The sequence below is a fragment of the Brienomyrus brachyistius genome, unplaced genomic scaffold, assembly GCF_023856365.1.
Source record: "Brienomyrus brachyistius isolate T26 unplaced genomic scaffold, BBRACH_0.4 scaffold44, whole genome shotgun sequence".
Lineage (NCBI taxonomy): Eukaryota > Metazoa > Chordata > Actinopteri > Osteoglossiformes > Mormyridae > Brienomyrus > Brienomyrus brachyistius.
Window position 1 is genome coordinate 71,680 of NW_026042319.1, and position 22,267 is coordinate 93,946.

Genomic DNA, 22,267 nt, shown 5'->3' on the forward strand with positions numbered 1-22,267 from the left:
ACATACGTATCTACTTATAGCGATATTAAGTATTGATTAAACTTATATCCACGCTGGTCAAAAGTAAAACCTGTATCAGAATGTTAAAGCATGACATGGCAATTTGAAAAAGACAAAAATATTTTATTCCAAAACTTAAATTACAGGTCCTTGAAGGGATTTGCATAGGGTTGAAGATTAAAAAGCTGAAAATGACACTCATTTAAAAAACGTCATTAAACCGCATATTGCTTCTGCGCATGATGTGACATGACATCGTGTTGGAAAATACAGAGGGTATTATACATTGCAGGGCTATACATATAAAAGTGGGAAAATGGGGAAAATCCCTTATAAAAACTTGTAATATCATTCACTCTGCATTCAGCGGTAACACACTCACACACACAGCACCATCTTCATCACTGACACCAGGTTACCTTTTAGATGAGGATTTTTGTTTCATGATTTTTCTTGCTGTTTCGGCCCGGCCGTCCCAAACAAATGCCTGACCTCCATCTTCAGTCACAATTTCCGTAATGCAATAACCTGTTACCCCCCCCATCCACCCAGGGCTGTTTCTGACTCGTCCAGTCCGAGCTGCTTTCTGGAACCATGTGACCTGAGCTGAAAGCACTCACACGGTCCCTCCTTGACCGATTTCAGTGCTCCAGCTTCACATGCAAAGGGTCAGTGGCTGGGCTGGGTCTGTGGATCGACCTTCCTGGGTCTGGTCCAGCTTGATGACCTCTTTTGTTCTTTGGGGGTGGGGAGGGGTGTTCCTTAAGTCAAGTTGGCACTGATCCGGATCCACTGCAACGCCTGGCGTGTATACTGCACGATGTGTTGGACACTGCTGTGCAAGGTGAGAGGTCCCCTCAGTGTGTTCAGGTAGCTGAAAAACTCTGCGGGGACATGTGACACACTTGGGTGTAAGATGCTGTGAGGGGACACCGGCCAGGTCCCCAGCAAAGCTGGACATTTCCGAAAGTCCAGAAAGTAAAAAATCCAAACCAGGATTTAGTTTCAACCAACCAGTTGAGTATAAAGAGTCACAGTCACAGAGTACTCAACTGGCTGGTTGAAACAAAATCCTGGTCTGGATTTTTACTTTCTGGACCTGAAATGTCCACCTTTGGTGCCCAGAGGCTGCGAGGTCTCAGCATCTCTTGCTTAGCAATGGGCTGCACAAGCTCTCTAAACCATCAGCGGGTGGGACGACCAGGAGCTGTCAATCCAAAAATGTTTTAACCCCCCCCCCCTTCCCAGTGTTCAGAGCTTAACCAGGGGCCTAAAGTGACAGCCTGGTTACTGGCTACTGGACTGATACCCACTGGTCTGAAACAGGGAATGAATTTGAAGCCTAATTTCTCTCACTGTTTAAAAATCAAGTATTTAAATTAGATCAGTAATTAAATCCATATTAATGTGATCAGTATCATCTGGTTCTGCAGAGTACATTACTGATCGTGTAATTTTCCAACCATTAGGTATTAACTAACCTTAACTCAGAAAATAATGGGCTATAACCCTTCATTGAGACATACCTGTAAATAAACAAAACTGTTAAGATAAAACTCTTCCCAGTGGGAGGTCACAATCAGTGCAGTCAGGTTTTTATTTTCTGCTGCCATACCTTTGTTCTCCTTGGCCAGGTTGTCGGCCAGCTCCCAGTACTCGTAGCTGTACAGCACGCTGTTGGTGATGTTGAGGTGGTTTGCTGCCATCTGGTGGATGCGCTGGGGAATGCTGATGAAGGACGAGGGGGAGGTGGCGGCCAGGCCTACCTGGGGGTTCAGTGGCGCTCCTGAACTCCTGCAAGTCAGAGGAACCAAGAGTCATGTCAGCTTCCTGATTATATCCACCGAAGGGGTGATGCCCTGGACGATGACGCTGGTAATTACTTTCCACAGGAGTTCCATGATACTGGACCATGGGAAGGTTTGGGGGAGCTCTGTAAAGAGAGAGGGGCCTTTAGCATACCAAAGGTACATGTTTAATTGCATTGCTCTCCATGGTTCTCGTTCTCCGCCAATCCCCACCTCCCTCGACTCTGCGGCGGTACCTTAAAGTAGTCCAGCAGGACTTTGGAGTATTTGAGAGCGTGGTCCTTCTTCAACCTGAACATCCGCCAGTACAGAAGAGCAAGGCAGCGGAAACTGCAGGCCCAGGCACAAGTAATGGACACCAGGTTACCAGGCTGACCTACCCGGTCGGAGAACCCGAACTCACCCGGCTTTAGCAGGAGAGAGGGGAGCGAGGAGACGGAGGACCTGACGGAGGCAGGAAGGGAGTTGAGCTCACCACAGCACTGCCAGCTGCTTATCTTCCTGCCGGGTCCCCGGACCAGAATGTCCCTTCAGCCTCATGGCGTATCTGAGAGAGGCACCGTTACGTTGTGAGTGAGTGACTCTATCTGACAGGTGTAAAGGCACATTTTCTGTGTGTGAGTGTCATCACAGCAGACAGACCGCCTGCTCCTCCGTGCAGATGGCTGCGATGCTTACGTATATTAGCAATATCACAACCCCTCCCATCCCCCCTTGCCTGATGAGCTCCACGGTTTCTGAGTACATGGTGTATGGAGATTTGGCCTCCAGGGGGCCCTCCTCCATGGCCTTGCCACACTCCATGAAGGAGAGCGCCGCATCCACGTAGTTCACTGCCTTGCCAAACTTGTCCACCTAGTGGCAGTGGGGAGTGGGGTACCGGTGGGGGGGGGGGGTGCACGTGCAATAAAGGTCAAATATGGGTGCTGTGTACTACGGCTGTGCAAAATGCAGAAACTGAACGTTGGGTGAATTTGTTTCAGATGAAATTAAGGCAACAGGAGGCCACTAAAGTCTCTGTATGCAGAGGCTTGGTTCTGTCATGCCTCTTTGGTGGGTTTTGCATATGTGTGTAAATAGTGATCTAGATGCACGCGGGGACTCACCATGGCGTCAGCACGATGCTTGATCCTCTTGGCTTCGTGCATGTAGTACTCAGCGTGGTGCAGCCTGGTGAGAGTGACACGCGGGGTGATAAACCCACACCAGCTGGACCTGGTTCATCTTAGCTACCAAGCATTACCTGACAGGTGCTCTGATACTGCGTCTCGCTACAGGCCTAGAAGTAAAAATCTGAACAGCTCGAATCAGTGCTTAGAAGGATCAATTCTGCTGAATGCCGTTAGGGCAAAATTAAAATGACGTTTTTACGATTTGATAAAGTTTGGTGATCTTCAATGCAGGCTTTTGGACAGGCACTTACGTGTCATGGTGGATTATAGCACCATCTGGTGGCAGGGCTTGGTTTGGGGGGACTCCCCAAATCTCATATACTGGCTTGGGACCACTGGGAAGACGTGGTGACTCCACCTTCACCTGAGGGTGTGTTCTGGGCACCTGGTGACAAACCCATGACCCACTGGATGACCTGATCTGGGACAAGCACTTGTACCCTTAGACTTAAAGTCTAGTTCCTAGACTCTTTTCTAGGAAGCTCCAACCAAAAAACAGACCCTTCGGAGATGACATTGGACTGTCCAGGTGAAACTGAGGGTCAAACCATAAACATACTCCAGGTGTGTAGTTCTCAACATGGCCAAGGTGACCTGGGGGTTCATGCTATGTCACGTACACTGGGTTAGCAAGCAGGTGGCACGTCGAAAAAGCCGCCACCGTTTGACCGATGATCTGTTCCAGTTTGGATGCACATCGGTGCACTGATCCTCACCTGGAGCTGTGTGCTCTGCGTCCTCGCGTCTCCTCCCTTGTCGGCCTTCTCTTGGTAATGCTGCTCAGCGCCACACTCCCTCTTCCGCTGGCCTGCCTGCTTGCCCGGCTCGCCTATCTTGCGGGGGTCCGAGACGTCTGCCGTAGGGGACGCCGGCTTGTGCTCATCACCGCGGAGAGCTCCTTCGTGCCTGGCGGCGAGGGGTGGAGGAGCAGGACATGAGAATCTGCGTCTGATTATCAACGTGGGAGTAAATGCGTGTCCAGGCCAAAATAACCCATAAAAATGTACCAGCTAATTAAAAAGCAGGTGACGATCTGACAGTTAATATCTACTCTCAGGGGCGGGTTTATTAGCTACACTTGCTTGTTAATGCAAGCAGCTTTCTCCTCCAAACAGTGAACCATGTGGCCGCAACTCAATACATACAGTTACAGACAGGGTCACGAGGTCTGTTTACTGTTTTGGCTGAGCATGAAAATGGCTTAAGACATTATCTAAGCACTTCTGAATGTGGTGTGACTGTTGGTGCCAGACACAGCGGTCTGGAATCTCCGTAACGGCCACTTTCCTGGGGTTTTTCACACATGGTGTCTAGAGATTTCAGAGATCGGTGCGATAAACAAAATACATCTCGTGAGAGGAGAATGAAACTCATTAAAGCTATCGGAAAGCTGTCGAAATAACAGCCCAGAGGCACAGTTGTGTGCAGAGAGGCTTCTATGAACGCAGAACTCTGAAAAGTGCTTCTGAAAGCAAATCTGGGTCCTACCTAGTACTAGCTAGGTCAAGGGTGGGGAACCTGTTCCATGGAGGGCCGATGTGGGCGTGGCTTTTTAAGATGGCCTCTCAATCAGCCAATTACAGTGGGTCCCCAGGACTGGAGTTGAGAATCACTGCTTTATTACTGGCTGATTGAGAGGTCATCCCAAAAAACCCGCATCGGCTCTCATTGGATCAGATTCCCTACCTCTGAGCTAGGTGTACCCAATAAGAGTGGTATAAGTGTAAGAGTTGGTCCAGGTTCAGTGTATTCAGTCTGTGTGTTTGTTCAGTCTTACCCGTTGATGGACTCCTTGGTGGACATTCCTTTGGCTGACCTGGGATCAGTATGCGCATGGTTCTTCTTATTGTCCTGGTGAGGATTATCAGACTGTTGGAAGCAGACCGTTCACAACCAATGGGAGGGGGGTTAGCACAAGGTAAAGCTCTTGGAAGCTCAGTTACACGTCATTCACTAGTTTATGAAGTTTACCCTCAAAATGGGAGGTTATGATCTTACTTTTCGTTTCTTCTTGTGGTCCTGTGGGTCATTTTCAGGGGGATGAAGATGCCTCATGGCGCTATTGTTGTGGGCCTTTCGTGAGGAGGAGGACGATGAGGAAGATGAGGAGCGACCTCGAGGGAGGCAGGAGGTCTGGGGCACTCTGAGTAGGAGAGTCAGGTCTATCCGCACCAGGAGTGAGCGTGGTCCGCTTGGCGGATCGCCGAGGCCGAATGGCACCAAGGTGTAGCGGTTCCGGCCCGAGTCACCTGCCTGGGCCCCAGTGGGCTGCCAGCTGGGTTTGACTACCGCTGGCTGGGCCTCCACAGCCCTCCCAGTCCTGCCCTGTGGCCTCCTCAGGACCTGTCGCTTATTGGAGGTTGAGTCTGCTGGGATCTTGGTGACTGGGGGTGGGGAGAGGGGCTCTGAGTCTGAATCTGAGGGTGCTGAACATGAGGAGGAGGAAGAAGAGTCTGTTGGCGGGATAACGGGAGTAGGGGAGGGGGATGGTGAGCGGGTGGGCCTGGAGTCTGGTTGCAGCTCCTCTTCCTTTCTCCTCTTTTTCCTGCTATGCTGTCCAGGGCTTCCTGGTAAAGTCTCCTCCTGCCGCCTCTGGCTGTTCGTGTGGGGCCTCTGTCTTGGCTGCACGGACTGGGGCTCGCCTCCCTGAGGCTTCCGTCTTCGCTGCTCCTTCTCTAGCCCCGTCCCTTCCTTCGTCCTTTCCTCTTCCTCAGTGTCCTGGGCCCAGCAGAGCCTCAGGGTTCCAGCCTCTCCCTCCGTCCGCCTCCTGTCCAGCCGCCTCTCAGAGGGCTGCACCTTGGCCCGCCCATCCACCTCATGCCCCTTCCGCTGTGATGAGGCACTGTCTCGACGGGCCCCCGCGCTGGGAGCGGCAGAGGGTCGGTGTTTGGCTCTTGGTGTGGGGCTGGGGCTACGTGCGGGCTTGGAGCTAGGCCGAGGGCGATGCCTGGGGCTGGAGTTTTGGCAAGGGCTGCGTCTGCGTGGGGGTTCCGCGTCAGCAGCAGGAGCGTCCCACGGCTGGACACGGGGTTTGCTTTTGGGAATGCACGGGCGCCTTGGCTTAGCTGGGGGTGTGGGGCTGTGAACGGAGGCAGGACTCCTGCATGAGTAGGGGCTGAGCGGAGCGTCACTGGGAGGGCTGGGACTCCTGGGACTGGGTGAAGGACTGCTGCTGGGACTGATGATCAGCTGGGGACTCGGCTGGCTGCTGTAGTACAGACCGGGGCTGGGAATGGGGGTCTGCTCCCCCCGTAGCCCTGGGCTGGGCTCTCTGCCCCAGAACCCTGCGGGAGTCCGGCCACCGTCAGAGTCTGAACCTGAATGGGCGTCCCCCTCCCCGTCGCTCGACGCCTGTCCTGCCCTCTTCAGCCACTTGTCCAGCTGCCACTTGTTGGATGACAGCTACAAAGAGGAAAAAAGAGTGGAGGAGCATTGGAGAGCCCAGGGTGCCCCCTCCCTGTATGTAGCCCCCTCTAACCCTAATGTTCTCCATTCACGTTTCTGCTTACTGTGTACTGTCAGACCCGCAGCAGTTAGTAACCCCCACACTGATGGGGGCGCCTCCCCTTTTAATGAATTAGTTGTAAATAGGAAACATGCAACGGCAGCTGCGACTGCTGCTTTGGAGCGACAGGACCACCGGTGTGGGGGGGGGGTCCAGAGTGGCGGGATTCCACAGCATGGCTCTTATCCAGAGCGGGTCTTAAAGGAACATGCAGACAATTCCCGCTCGTAGACCTCAGTGCCTTCTGGTGCTTCATCAGCCCCCCCGTTCTGTCCCACATGCCGGTGTTATTTGAAGGGCTAATTACCACCTCCCAGGAACTATTTCCGTGTCCCCATGTTAATGTCATCAGGCAGCAGCACGACTGGCCAGGAGACCCTGCCTCCTATTTTGGGTCTCTGTCACGTTCACCCTTCTAATGAATAAGGAACCTCTTTGCTCTTAAGGCTCAACGACACCACAGCACCAGAGCCACGACAACAACACTATAAGAACAACACCAGAGGAACAACACTACAGCATCAACACCACAGCAGCAACCCCACGACAACAGTGCTACAGCAGCAATGCTACAGACATGGTGTCCACCCCCTGTTGCCCACCACATTCCGCCTGAAGATCCTGCCTCCTACCAGATGGGGGTTTCAGCCGCCGCTGGAGGGGAGCATGAGATCACCTCCGAGCTGCGTGTCGGAAAGCGGGCGGCCGTGAAGGAGGGTATACTCACCTCTTTAGCGCTACTGTCTTCCCTAGCCGTCCGGCGTCAGTTTAAGCCTGCTCTCTGCTCTGCCACCCTCCCATTCCTCTTTCCCATAAGGACACTGCATCCCTTGTAATCCAGCCCCCCCCCCCCCCCCAGAACGCCGGCCCCCTTCGACCTGGACGGAGACGCTGACTGCTTCACGCATATGAAAACCACATGGTGCCCCCTTCTCCTTCCCGCGGAATTACTGCTCTGTGCTTTGTGTATCCAGTCGGGGCTCTGCATGCATAACCCCAGCTGCCTATTCTGTTACTTTTAACTAAGCTGCCCAGCATAGCAGGACAGCAGGACTGTGTAGTCTGCGATCACCTGCGCAGGAAAGTGACACCCAAAACCCCCCTCCCCCGTCAAACTTGTATTCCTGCTCTCCTCTCCCTCCCCCACAGGCAACTTCCTGCTATAAATCAGAGTATCTCCAGCCACTCGCTGAAATGCTCCAACGTGTGTGTGTGTCCGTGGGCACGCAGACGGGAGCGCCGAGACGGCCGCGTACCTCCTCCACGCTGCCGCTCAGGCCTGCATCCTCGGGGGGCGTCCCCGGCTTGGAGTGCCTTTCCGGGCTGGGGGTGTGCGAGCGCAGGCTGCTGCTGTCTGAGGCGCTGGAGGAGCTGGAGCTGGAGGAGCTGGAGTGTCTCAGTCTCTTGCCGGACGAGCAGCGCTGTGCGTGGGAATGCTGGGAGTTCTGGTGCCGATGCCGTCTGTCAGTCAGAGCCAGGATAGAGGGTGTCTCAGCCACCCCACGTAACACACACACACACACACACACACACACACCCAGTGCTACCCTCACACTGTCCAACTCACCCAGTGCTACCCTCACACTGTCCAGCTCACACTCACCCAGTGCTACCCTCACACTGTCCAGCTCACACTCACCCAGTGCTACCCTCACACTGTCCAACTCACCCAGTGCTACCCTCACACTGTCCAACTCACCCAGTGCTTCCTTCACACTGTGCAACTCACCCAGTGCTACCCTCACACTGTCCAACTCACCCAGTGCTTCCTTCACACTGTCCAACTCACACTCACCCAGTGCTACCCTCACACTGTCCAGCTCACACTCACCCAGTGCTACCCTCACACTGTCCAGCTCACACTCACCCAGTGCTACCCTCACACTGTCCAGCTCACTCTCACCCAGTGCTACCTTCACACTGTCCAGCTCACACTCACCCAGTGCTACCCTCACACTGTCCAACTCACCCAGTGCTTCCTTCACACTGTCCAACTCACACTCACCCAGTGCTACCCTCACACTGTCCAGCTCACACTCACCCAGTGCTACCCTCACACTGTCCAGCTCACACTCACCCAGTGCTACCCTCACACTGTCCAACTCACCCAGTGCTACCCTCACACTGTCCAACTCACCCAGTGCTTCCTTCACACTGTCCAACTCACACTCACCCAGTGCTACCCTCACACTGTCCAGCTCACACTCACCCAGTGCTACCCTCACACTGTCCAACTCACACTCACCCAGTGCTACCCTCACACTGTCCAGCTCACACTCACCCAATGCTACCCTCACACTGTCCAGCTCACACTCACCCAGTGCTACCCTCACACTGTCCAGCTCACTCTCACCCAGTGCTACCTTCACACTGTCCAGCTCACACTCACCCAGTGCTACCCTCACACTGTCCAACTCACCCAGTGCTTCCTTCACACTGTCCAACTCACACTCACCCAGTGCTACCCTCACACTGTCCAGCTCACACTCACCCAGTGCTACCCTCACACTGTCCAGCTCACACTCACCCAGTGCTACCCTCACACTGTCCAACTCACCCAGTGCTACCTTCACACTGTCCAACTCACCCAGTGCTTCCTTCACACTGTCCAACTCACACTCACCCAGTGCTACCCTCACACTGTCCAGCTCACACTCACCCAGTGCTACCCTCACACTGTCCAGCTCACACTCACCCAGTGCTACCCTCACACTGTCCAGCTCACACTCACCCAGTGCTACCTTCACACTGTCCAGCTCACACTCACCCAGTGCTACCCTCACACTGTCCAACTCACCCAGTGCTACCCTCACACTGTCCAGCTCACACTCACCCAGTGCTACCCTCACACTGTCCAGCTCACACTCACCCAGTGCTACCCTCACACTGTCCAGCTCACACTCACCCAGTGCTACCCTCACACTGTCCAACTCACCCAGTGCTACCCTCACACTGTCCAGCTCACACTCACCCAGTGCTACCCTTCCACACATAAAAACACACACACAGGAGCACCTCTGCACTATACAACACACAGGTCATATTACACCAAGTGTAGTTATTAGTATGCTGATTGGTGACACTGCCTTACAGATGTGATGCTTCCCAGGATTCCCCTAGCATCCAGCTGACACATTCCTCATATCCTCACACACACACAGTCTGGCTATAAACGGACTCACATGCCGGAGAGGAGGTCTGAGAGGTTCTACCCTTTCTTACACAGACATGAACTGAAAATCTTATCGATTAGGATTACCTGCCATGAGTCAGCCCAGAGGTAGACTGCTGTGATGGGAGTGAGAGAGAGAGAGAGAGCAAATCGTCATTCAACCAGGGTCCTGCCTGTCGCTGCCCCCAACCCCACAGTTCCGTCTATTATGGGATGTTTCGCAGTCAAACACCACAGCGCAGTTTCAGAAGTTAGAATAATGCTAAGATGCCAAACTAAGGGTAGTGCGTGTGTGTGTGCGTGTGTGTGTGACGCAGAGCCACCCAAGTGGCATGGTCTCCAGAAGCCAGTGTCCCAGAGGAAGTGGTGAGTGAGTGTGTGTGTGTGTGTGTGTGTGTGTGTGTGTGTGTGTGTGTGGGGGGGGGGGGGCTAAGGAAAACAAAAGGTTCATTTAGTAGCCTGCTGGCGTCCGTGCTACAGCCACACCCGCCCACATCTCGCTTTCTCTGACACGACGGCCTCAGATGGGGGGGGGGGGGGGGGGGGCAGACAGAGAGAGGTAGAGACAGAGTGAAAATGTCAGGTCAGGTCAGAGGCGGCAGCTCCTAGCCGTTGACTGGGCTGTCTACCCCTTCGAGTCCCACACTATGTTTCAATCCCCCACAGATTCTCTGTGGGAGAACAGCATGGATGAGCGTGTGCTTAGTGGTCCAGCCGTGCCGGCCCCCGGTGCGGGCTGTGCGTACCGTGGCGCCTTCATCTTCATCACTGCTTAGCCTCAGGTCATCCTCCAGCATCCTGGGTGGGGGGATGGGGGGGTGCACATTTTTACACATTCCTTTGTTAGCTATTATGATAACTATTAAAGTGATAACTGGTTACTTGTAACCTACTGAAGAGTTGCTGGCAAAGGACTGGTAAAGGGGCAGTGTATAGCTATGTAAGTTAGAACTCTGTGTCCATGTCCAGAAGGTTGTGGGTTGAAATCCCCCAGCAGATTAATAATTTTGCAGTTGGGCCCTTTAGCAAGGCCTCTGTCCCCAGCTGCAGTCCAGAGCTGCTCATTAACTCCAAGTCTCGGGTAAAAGCGTCCGCTAATGTATAAATCTAATGTAAACTGCTGACATTCTGCCTCGTCAGGAAAAGCCTTAATTCATTTATAAGGTGTAACAGCACGTTCCTCCAGGAACATGAATGAATGCATTTCAGCGGTTACAGTTGTACGTTTTTTACAGTTACAGTTGTGTGTACACACACACACAAAAAAAACTGAGACCTTTATGACTTCCTCCCCCACTCAGAGGACAGAGGCTTAGGCACTCTCTCCGCCTACTGTTTGATGCCGTTTTCATTTCTCTCTTAATCAAACGACAGCCTGTAAACTGCGGTTAGTTAATCAGATGGGTGGGGAAAGCAGCCTCTTCTGAGCCGTCTCCAGACTTTCGGCTGCAGCAGTAAAGCTGTCGGGATCGTAACTCTCTTGCTCCACTCTGTGGCTGCCTGCTGTGGCAGTGTCATGGCGATCCGGGTCACATGACAGGACTTGTTGACCAATCCAGACCTCACATCAGGCAGAGCCATCAGGATTGTCATGAAATGGGGGGGGGGATTTCCTCCGTCTGTTTTTTTGACGCTCAACATTGTTTTTATATAGTTACGAAACTGAAGATGATGCTTCAGAGGGACTGAGAACAGCTAGATTCTCACACGACTGTAACACATCTGCATTCTGGTGACATTGTTATTCCAGTCAAATTCTCGTCTTTACAGATATGTGCATCTTCTAGGAAAGGTACAGGTAAATTATTTTCCCTGTTTACCGCAGTGTGGGTTGGTGTTACTGGTGCACAGAATCCAAGCACACTGCTGAGAGACGCTCACCCAGACTGACACTATACAGAAGCAAGTCCGTGTGAAATTCCAAGCTGCTCAACCGGGGGGGGCGGGGGGGGGGGGGATAAATGCTGATTCCATTATTTAGAATATAAAATATCAGGTCAAGTACTCTGTTTGAAGGTCCAACACAATAGTCAGCTGTCCCATGTCCACAGTGTGTCCCTGAACGTGCGTTGTGTGTGTCAGTGTGTGTTTGTGACTGAATTCCATGGAGGAGGGGGCCTCGTTCTCTCAAACTCGGGGTGAACGAGGCCCACTTACGACTTGTGAGGTGCTGTCAAAGGGACAGTCATCCTGGCATGACTGTCTGTCCCGGCTGCGTGAGCTGGGAGATAAGGAGAGAGGAGGGAGAGTAGTCAAACCCGGGAGTCACAGGGCTCTGACTCCCCCCAGAGCTCCACGGCCAGGTCACAAGGACTCGGCACGGACCGACGATGGAGATACTCACAGTGCCTGTGTAGGGACCCATGATGTTTCGGCTGCTGAAAGGGAGAGGAAAGGCGAATTCACTACTCATGGAAAAGATGGCATATACCAGCCAAGAGGCAGTAGCTACATAGAGATAAAAATAGCAGCTGGAGGGGGGGTGGGGTTGGGGGCCTCCTCTGATAGTGCCCAGACCATGTGGGTAGAGTTTCATGGGTCTAATTCAAACTAATCCTGAACTCAACCAACAGCAAATAAAATGGTCACCTTTGACTTTAGTTTGTTCCTTGAGGTGATTACTGGCGTTTTGGTCATAAACATCTAAGCTTTGCCCTCCCAGTCCCCTTCCCGGGTTACGTTTTATGGGGCTGGGGGGTCTAATTGTTACCAGTCAGCTATTGCAGCGTAAAATTGAACAAGGTCAGTCGGCTGTGTGTAGAGCAGGGTGATATGAACTTAAGCAGTGCTGGTTGCTGGACAGTGGGCTCTGTGTGTCTAATAACGTCCAGCTGTAGAAGACCAACCGTCGACTCGCGGAGGGTTAACACACCTGGGAGCTATAGGGGATATGGCTGTGAGATTCCCTTCCACCTGAGGACTGCAGGGAGGAGAAAGGCAGGGGCCAGGAGTGGGTCATTTCCTGTGTGGGAGGATGTGGCCGTTAGGGGTCAAAGGTCATGGGCAGGGCAACACTCTCCCTGCACATCAGGGTGTTGACATAGTGCTCTCCTGAAGTGCTTTCTGGGAAAAAATGGCAATAATGTCTGGAAAGCCTTGGAATATTCACAAAAATGTATAACACAAATATTCAGAATTCTCAGACGCTGTTATTAAAGCCATCCAGCATGAAAAGTAATGAGGTTAATTACTTTTATGTGGTCAATGTCACATGACCTTTTACCATTAAGGGAATACACCCAGTCTGTCTACTGAAAGCATTTCACAAGAAATTTACCGATAAAAAGATACTGTATGAAGGCATTTATTTAATTAGTATTTCTGCTTCAACCAGTTGGATTACTTCACATTGTTCATTTTAACAACTTAATATCGATAACTGACGTCACTGTTACTTAGAAATATATTTAGAGATTAGTTTGTATTTTGCAGACACCAACATATTTGCTTCACTGACAACAATCCACGTAAGTCCATTTAAGACATTAAGCTGCTCAGTGCCGGCTGTGTCGAGATAGGGTTCTATTTGCAGTGCTAAAGGGGGCTCATTACGTTGCTTTTGATTTATGTAAAGTAGTTCCTGAGAAAATGTATTTCTTCAGGCTCCTAATATAATGGATTTTTGGAGTGGCATGTTTTTCACTGGCTTGCGACGATATGCAAGATGGAGAGAGGTATGGGAGACGAGGGCCCACTGGAGTGGTTAGGGGGAAATCCTGGCTGTGACCCTGAATATGCGGCACCCCCTTCATTTTGGTCTTCAGGTATTGCTTCCACCAGGTGTGCATGGGGAGGGGGCCAGGCTTAGATGTGTATGACCTGTGAATTGGTCAGAGGTCATGCCCTCCCTGTCCTGAACAAGATAAGGACTGACACTGAATGTGCGATAGTAAAGGAGGCCCAGAGACATCCTGAGCTCCTGCCTCTGAGGCCCGGCTGAGGAACAGCTGCCCGGACGTCATTCACAGCAGCCGCTCCTGATGATGTGCTGTGTCTGTGCCAGTTGTGGAAGGTTGGGTATCAGCACTGCCCTAACCTGTGTACCTTCCTCCTGTCGCAGGGTATAATGGCTCTGATGATCGTGTATGCGCTGTGCTCGTGTCACAAGGCCCACTTCAAAAGAGACAAATCATCCGCTCCCGCTGTTATTTACTACATATCTTGCCCCCAGCCCAGCCCCCTGGAATGCCTCAGATACACACATATGCGCACACCCCCATCTCCCTCCCGTCACATAAACACTCCTCCCTCGGCAAACCACCCCCCCCCCAGCTGCCCCCTCCACCTTCATTATCTTTCCTTCATTCAGTCACAGAGGATTTCACCTCGTCCCTCTCTCCTCTCCATTCTCTGAACAACAAGCCTCCCAAGGTGGACATGCACCTCCCATCCACAAACTTCCTGCTCCCTCCCTCTCTCTCTCTCTCTCTCTCTCTCACCCTTGTTGCCCCTCCAACATGGCGTAGACACACAGCTGTTGGCAATAATGATTCACCTTCCTTCTCTATTTCTCCCATACTCCCTCCTTCCGCCGTATCCAGCATGTCCATTCTGCCCACCCCATGCTCAATAATACATATAATTTTACATATTCAAGGGCCCCTGTAAGATGCTGCACCCCCATAAATCTGCTAGGGTATCCATACATCCATACTTCTACTGTTCAACCTAAACTGTCTCTTTCTGACCCAGCGGTGGTTATAAGAAGAACCGGCTGCCCCCAGTCGCTTAAGGAAGTCCTGGTCACAACGTTAACGAGACCATTATGCCCTAACCCTCAGTAAGTCTTCTGTGCAGCTCTCGTCAGCCCTTCACTGGCTCTGTGTGAAGAGGCAAACAGAACTGGATTATTAAGGCTCCCCGACACTGGCTTTGTTTGGGGGGGCGGGTCTTACAGGGGATCTGCAGTCGATAAAAGCCGGTGGGGTGAGGAAGGCCGAGGCGTTTTTTGAAAAGGCGAATCAGGGTTTGGACAGACGGGGCGAGTGTGAGATGGTTTAACAGGTTACTGTGCTGACTTCCTGTCACCTTCTAAACGTGAGCAGCAAGGCAGTCGCTTGGTCCGCAGTGGAACGAAGACGACCGCAGAGGTGCACGCACACGTACACTCACAAGCACGCTTACTCAAACGACGACACCGACACACCCGCCTAGAGACAAAACCACAGCGTCCTACATGCATCTGCAGGCCATGGTTGCATTTTTCCAACAACAGAACAAGACACATAAATATAACATGTATTTTAAATCTTGTTTTTATGAAGCTACCGCTGCAATATACTCACTAGAGCCTGAAGATGCTTTTAACGATGTGGACAAAGACACACACACACACAAATGCTTGCGTCTGTTTCCAATTAGGGCTGGGAATGCTACAGCGTCCTCTGATATAGTTTTACTAACTACAATCTCTCCTCTTTACTACTTCAAAGTAGAAGGATTCATCCTAAGCTGCAGTGAGTAAACGCCGCAGGGCCGAGTAGAGCTCCAGCTATTGCGCTGAAGTATTTTTCCGGTCCATTTGTCATATATGTTGTTATGTAGCATCTTTAGTGATCTGATGTGCTTCTTCTTGCTGGGTTTATATACAGGAAATTGTTCAGCCCATTTCAATGGTTCCACACAAAGATAAATTGTCACCGTGCATTTCTAACTTTTAATTTACTCAGGGGCCTGTATCACGGAGCGAGATTTGTCGGTTAGCTAGGTAGCTTATGGTTTTAAGGTACTCCAGGTTAAGTGCACCTTATCTTTGTTCACTTACATTTTTTTCCAGACTACCTTAAAATCAACAAGTTATCGTCCCAGCACAAAAATCCAACTTCCGGATCTGTTAATAACCACCGACACTACAGTAGTACTAAGGTTATTCACGCGTTTGTGACTTCCAGACTCGATCACTGTAATTCGCTGCATCTCGGAATTAACCAGTGCCTTTCGTCACACCTCCAGTATGTACAAAACTCAGCTGCCAGGCTTTTAACTAAGACACTGAGATATTATCATATTACTGTTGCCCAGGCCTCTCTGTACTGGCAACCTGTTAGATATAGGATTGACACAAGATCTTGCTGATGGTGTTCAAACCCTTGCACGGGATGGTCCCATCATACCTGGTGACCTTCTTCATTTCCTTTCTCCATTATGCTCCCTTAGATCATCTGGCTAGTTGCTCCTATAGCTTCTCCCCAGTCCAAGCTTAGGATAAGGGGGGTGGGGGGGTTGTGCTTTGGCAGCATCTGCTCAGTTTGGAAAATGGATGGATGGATGGATGCTCAGCGGCTATGGAACAAGCCACTGTTCCATGTTAGCTCTGCCTCCATGTTAGCCTTTGAGACTAAGCTTAAAACCTTAAAAGCTTAAAAAAAGTTGTATACGGTTGTTTCGGTTTTTTTTTTGTGTGTTTTTATTTTTCCTATAAAGCACTTTTGTGTTACCTTCATGTCTGGAAATGTGCTCTACAAATTAAGGTTCAAGTTGAGTTGAGTTGAGTACAGTATGTATCACATACAACAGCAAAATGCATCAATAATATAAAGTATGATGGGATGGAAAAAAGGACGTGACCGTCAAAGTCAACACATGCACACACACTTTATCTTGAGTGGCAACATCGTCATGGAAACTCTCAAGACCACAGACTATGAATGGGAAGCAGGAGAATAAGGAACAGGAAAGGGCCATTGACTGCGGACGTAACAAATGCTCGAGTTTTTCGGTTGTTAATATTATCCTTGTAAAAATAACAAGTACCAAACCGCGGCCGGTAATAACTCACCTGTCTGACAGCAGCCTCCCATCTGCGGCTTTTACTGCAGGTGTACAGTGTCCCTCAAACCCTACTGTTTTCTATCGTCTTGCGGTCCCGAATATGAAAGGAAGTTGGTGCTGGATTATTTCCAAACCATCACCGCTGATGCAAACTGGGCAGAATTGTAATTTCTCTTCACACCTTACCCACCAGTCCTCTATAAGATCGTCTCTAATCCTAACAGGCTGTTCACTTGTCAGTGAGCCTTAAAAAGTCATGTCAAGGCTCCAGCGAAGGACAGGGCGCTCCTACCTCTCTCATACGCAGACAGACCTTTTCCAACTTCACACTATGCATTTATCCATCCCCTAAAAAGACTTTCCTGCAACATCGCACACCATATCTATTCTGCAACAGCATTTTCTGTTTTATAAGTATGCAGTCGAGTCATTTTTTCTTTCTTACGCTGCGTAGTGGGTTATTTTCGGCACTTATGTAGTTTCAAAACTAAAAAGAAGAGATCGGTTCAGACAGGAAGCCGTTAACCCGCAAGATCCACAACAACAGCCGCGTTTCAGATCCTTTCCACCTTTAGAGCGCGTAAATACACATACAAACACACCTTACACCATTAACAAAGATACTTTTTAAATGATTTCCTGCAGCGTCAATGACTTGTTTAAAAATAGTGATTAACAACAATCTGTTTATAAGTTGAATAATGATAAGTATTAAAAACAGCATTAGATGGGAAATTACTAAGGATGCAGCGGTGACAGCGCGCATAAAACCAACATGCCTGGTCCGCATAGCAGGATCTCTCACCTCAGCCGCGAAACGAACCATCAGACATACGCTGAGAAGTTTGCTTCCGATCCTGATCATCGTCGGTGCGGCTCCTCTCACCTCCCGGCTCCGAGGTCCATCTCGGCGAAGGTGCAGCTCCTGCTCCGCGCACCGGGAGGCGTCGCTCGGTAAACAAGGTTGTTTGGGGAATTGGCTCCGAAGCGAGCAGGGACATGGTGGGCGCCCGGCGTGATCAACTCCAGCGGAGTTGCGAGGAGGGGAGAGCCATCGACGTGATGGAAGAACCGGTAGACTATAACTTAAAGTGACATAAATGTAACTGTAGAGATAGGCTACAACTGATCAGAGTTCAACGCATGTTAAATTAGACAACACGACTGTTAAAAAATTAACAAATTAAATATCCCTCAATCTGTTTTGCAAACATAATTATTGTATTTAGGCCCACCGTTTAGACTAAGAGAATCATCCCTACTGACTAGTCTGTATCTCCACCTTGTAAATTCAAAAACATGAAATACACTGATCTTCATCAACTATATCACTCAAGTGGAAAAAAAAAACATTATGTGACATAATAAATAAAATTAACCCTAAATCTTTGTGGACACTAAACATCGAGCACAAACAAGAGTAACAAAACAAAAACAGGTAACACGTCTGATTTTGCGGTGTAATGAATTTGCTACAGAGTTTCCCACTGGGGTGAATAGATGTTGTGCCTTGTGGGATGGGTCTCTGCCGTAGCAGGCTGGCCGCCTTTAATTGAAAGTGACACGCAATGGAAGAGACAGCGGTACGCCCACGCAGCCGGCTGGGACGGAAAGTACCCTCTCTGCCACTCCGAAAGACGGCGCGGACGTAAATCCTTCGGCTATACTAGGCGAGAGTCCATATTTTCTCTAAATGTGTTTCTCTTCTATTTCCCGTCAAAGAGAGAGAGAGAGAGAGAGAGAGAGAGATTTTCAGGTCTCCTTTATTGGCGGTGGGAGGGAAGCAGACTGAGATATCTCAAAAAATACCCAGCTATTTATCTTCTGATGCATAACAGGTGAGGCTAGAAAGGGGTCTCTATGAATTATGCTGGAGTTCTACTCGCTGTACTGATAACCTTGAAAGTCTGACAGACATTTTCTCCACTCCTTTGCTCATAAACGGCATTTTACAGACCCAATAAATTGTGTTTTGTGAGCTGTAATGTTTATTGGGGGGGGGGGACTTCCACACAACAGAAGTAACACCTCGAGGCATAAAGAGCCGCAATGTCAGAGAGAGATGTGGGGGTTGGGGGGTAAGCAGGGAGCATGAGACCAAAGAGGTTGAAAGTTCAAGTTCCAGGACGGGAGCTTGTGCTGTGTCACTGAGTCAGGGTTCATTTTTCATACAGATAGTCACACTCAAAGTTGCCTTTTGTCATGCATTATGCTAATTAATCGAAGGCAGAAACTGTATTGCGGTACTTTCACGCTTTTTCGGTCAAAAGTGAAAAAGCAGATTAAATATTGTCAAATGCTAGCAGGGTGTCATCAACATGACCCTGTTACTAACCGAAGCAGGATGGATAGCAAGTTATTGTAATATAATACATGCCAAACATGGGCATTTTACAGTTAGATTTTTTTTTTAATTGGGGTTGATATTCAGGTAATTCTTGAATTCAAGTCAATATTCATTTCTAGGTTCTAGGGGTGCAGCTGGTAGATCTTGGCCATGGAGACAGCTTGTTGTTCCAGGAGACCACACCCTCCTGTCCTTCCATCTCTTCATCGCTGGGGTCTGTCAGGAGTGGAACACACAGTCCCATTGGGTGCGGTCTGGGTGTTTGGCTGGCAAATGTGTGGTTGTGCTCTTGCCGTTCGAGGTGCAGTCACTCGGACACAAGGGACTGGGTCTGTTTGTAGCTACTTGTATGCCCCCCCCCACACACACACACGGCAACAGTCTCCACACTGTTGCATGATTGTTTGCTATGCCACATTCTCTCCAGCTTCCTTCCTCCTTCCGTTGTGGTATCCCCCATCTTTTATGGAGTGCTGGGGGAGTCGTGCTCTGCTGGGCCTCAGCGTTGGTTGCTGCATAATGCCAGAATCTCACTTTATTGGGCCCAGCTATAGGGAGGGAGTCAGGGCTGAAAGGTGGTGGTGGGGGGGTTCAGGCTGGCTGTGGTGGGCGCCTGGGTCAGGGGAGTGGGTGGGTTTTGTTACGTGGGTTAGCTGCAGTGACACTTTTTCGGGGTCTGCTGTCCCCATCCGCCGTAATTCAGGCACAGGAAGAGCACGGTCTCCAACCCCCCTCGTATTTTCACCTGCGCAGGCCCATGGCAGCTCCCATGCTGACGCAAGAAGACATGGGAGTGACTGCAATGCAGCCCCCAGATGACAGGCCACGTGGGGAGAAAGAGTCACTTACTCATCTGGACTTCTCATTTTGTTCAGTTTATCTCATGGGTGCCTGCGAAAAAAACTGTATCCTTGTAAGGACAAGCTAGGGTTATATCGTAGAAAAATCCCTGTTTTGTCATTTTTATCGAGGTGCAAAATTTACAAGACAACACCAAATGGCCCACCAGATTCTCTGCAGACTAATTTCAGAGCCAAAACTGTGCATCGTTCAACAGGCATGATGATTGGAATAAGCCAATAATCCAAAGAACTGACACTAACAGGCTGCGAACAGAGAAGATACAACCCTGTTTGGCGTTGTCACAATTAGCCTGGGTCTCCGTGAAGGTGTCACCTCAGTCCGGTCACAAGTCGTCTGGTCACTTATCGTGCTCATTTTGAGAGCATGGTCCCTGTGAAAGAGCAGTTATTTTTTTTCTATGTGCATCTGTGTTTTGCAAACGGCAGCCTAGTTCTTTGTTTCTCATTGGTGAAGGGCTTCTTCCTTGCTTTATGGGACTTCAGTCCTGCTTCTAGGAGATTTGTTTATAAATATTGAGTGGTCTCTTAGGTACTGAGTTTCCCCCTTGGTGCAGACTAAACTTTTTATTTAAAGAATATCTTCTCATTTCTCACTGTTTCAGCCACTGATATCGTCATAGAAAGACTTCAGCTCAGCACAGCCGAAACCCTCCTAGATGTTTTGCCGCTTCCTGCTTGTGGGAGTTTGTGATCCCAGCAGTGGCACCCATGGAAACAGCCCGCAGCAATGTGACCAGAGGGAGGACAGCGCGGCTCCCGCTAGGCCTGTTAGGGACGGAGATCTCCGCCTGCTCTGTCACTCCTGCAGCTCTGGAGATTCCACCGGTCTCCATGGTGACCCGCTGGGATTCCAGATTCCTCCAGCTGTGCTGATGGATTTTCTACGTTCTCCCGTTTTGCAGTGTCCATAGTGTTTGTCCAGCCCATTGACTTTCTGTCGCTGAGCAGTGATTTATCCTTTACAATTACATCTTTAAACGAGTCTGACAGCACTACAGTCAGCCACAATCAGACTCTCAGAGCACAGCGACACCCAAAGTACCATCTCACTTTCGCAAGAGCATTCAAATCGTTTGGGTTGTTTGGTAATTGTGTTAGACCATAATAAAGTCAGGTGGCTGTCTATAGAGAGCGTTAGATGACAGTATCATTTCTGTCCCTCATCTGGGATGCTGACTCCCCCTGGGAAGGGACGGATTATGGGTTGTGTGGGCCCCTGGGCAAAAAGTTCGCGAGCCCCCCCCCCCCCACCACCACCACCACAACCACCACAATTCAAGGGCCCTTGGCAGCCAAACACCCTCCCTATAGGGTCAGGGGCCCTTGTAGGCAGAGGATCAAAGAATGTAGGCCCTCTAAAATAGACAACCCTAACCCTAACCCTCTAAAATAGACAAACGAAAATACATTGTTGATAAGCGTTGCAAATTGTTTTGGGCTAGGGGCCCCACGGGCCCCCTGCACCCCAAGGGCCCCTGGCCAGCGGCCTAGCTGGCCCGGTCCGAAATCCGTCCCTGCCCCTGGGACCAGCTTCTTCCACTGCTGTTCCATAGCCACTCAGGCAGCCTACTGAATAACGCAATCAAATTTAAAATGACTAATGCTGATCCTCACACTGAAATGTCCGTAATCCCCGTCTGTGTTTTTATTTTAACTGCTTTTCGCGATCAAACTATCATAACCTTCTCCGCGACTTGATAGCGGCTGATTTAAGTGGGTTTGTAACAGGTAGCGATCCCATCTGATTATCTCTTTATCCTCTCTTAACCCTGAAAGAAAGGAGAACAAAGGGAGCCGGAGAACTTTGGCCGATGTTAATTTACGCTTCTCTTAGGAAACGCGGCCGGTGTGAGTGGCACGCATTACCGCGTTAATGAGAGCGCACCTGAAGTCTCAGAGCTAGTCCAGCCTTGTATTTATCGCCGAGCTATTATGTAGAAATACTGCAGAAGTAAAAGCTCTTATAGAATTGAAACCGCTGCGGCGCGCATCTGTCACGGCTCTCCGCCTCATGATGTATTCTTGTTAAGCCTCCTTAGTGAACGTTACTTCGCCTGGTAAAGACTGGCGATTTACTACCTGACTGGATCACGCCTTCTGCACAACCCCACCACTTACCATCTCACAGTTGTGCAGTCACAGAAATAAACTATGACCTATTTGTCTATATAAGTAGTTTATTTGTATAACTTCACCTGTCTCCGTGCCCGAGTCTTTCAGTAGCTCACGCTGTCCCGGCTGTTTACCTAGAGACGTGACATTAACCCTTAACACACATATCTTTAGGTCTTTTGTCTCGCTTTTATGTAGTTCTGCCTCGCGTTCTGGTTCACCCTCTCCTACCACTAACACAGAAACAGCTAGCTCTGGTTGACATCAATCAGCAATCATGGAATAAAGAGATAAAAAAACAAAGTGACCAATGTGTACTGTATGAAGTTTATGTCGTTTAGGCTGAGCTTTTATCCGGACGATCCAGGGGAAGGAAAATCCGGTAACGGTAACATATACGCCCTCCCGAGGCCTATAGGCCATTCAAAGACGCGATCTATCCGAATCGCCTGTTTTTGGATTAGGGGAGGAGTCCCACGCGACACGGGAGAACGTGCGTGGTATAAAATGAAGTCAT

The 22,267-nt window shown here is 50.2% G+C and overlaps 1 protein-coding gene and 1 long non-coding RNA gene across 24 annotated transcripts; one reads left to right on the forward strand and one right to left on the reverse strand.

Annotated features, from left to right (window-relative positions):
- Positions 1–102: 102 nt before the first annotated feature.
- aff3 (AF4/FMR2 family, member 3) lies at positions 103–17,938 on the reverse strand. Of its 23 annotated transcripts, XM_048999395.1 has the most exons (19): positions 16,721–17,186; positions 16,436–16,513; positions 12,530–12,619; positions 12,002–12,035; positions 11,815–11,878; positions 10,404–10,455; positions 9,745–9,773; positions 7,742–7,946; positions 4,979–6,382; positions 4,758–4,849; positions 3,697–3,886; positions 3,232–3,365; positions 2,915–2,978; positions 2,527–2,663; positions 2,284–2,355; positions 2,045–2,138; positions 1,884–1,933; positions 1,616–1,794; positions 103–884 (listed from the first exon to the last, which is right to left on the reverse strand). In XM_048999395.1, the coding sequence occupies exons 3-19, from the start codon at positions 12,614–12,616 to the stop codon at positions 763–765; spliced, it is 3,009 nt and encodes a 1,002-aa protein (XP_048855352.1). In that variant the 5' UTR covers positions 12,617–12,619; positions 16,436–16,513; positions 16,721–17,186; the 3' UTR covers positions 103–762. The 23 variants fall into 23 exon arrangements, with proteins under 23 accessions (XP_048855352.1, XP_048855350.1, XP_048855353.1 ...); XM_048999393.1 differs by lacking the exons at positions 16,436–16,513; positions 16,721–17,186 and adding an exon at positions 17,234–17,938 and having other exon boundaries at positions 12,002–12,032; XM_048999396.1 differs by lacking the exons at positions 16,436–16,513; positions 16,721–17,186 and adding an exon at positions 17,315–17,937.
- A 56-nt stretch (positions 17,939–17,994) lies between these two features.
- Positions 17,995–22,234, forward strand: LOC125723010 (uncharacterized). The gene is made up of 3 exons (XR_007386706.1): positions 17,995–18,266; positions 18,895–19,022; positions 20,241–22,234. It is a non-coding gene; the product is annotated as an uncharacterized LOC125723010 (long non-coding RNA).
- Positions 22,235–22,267: the final 33 nt, after the last annotated feature.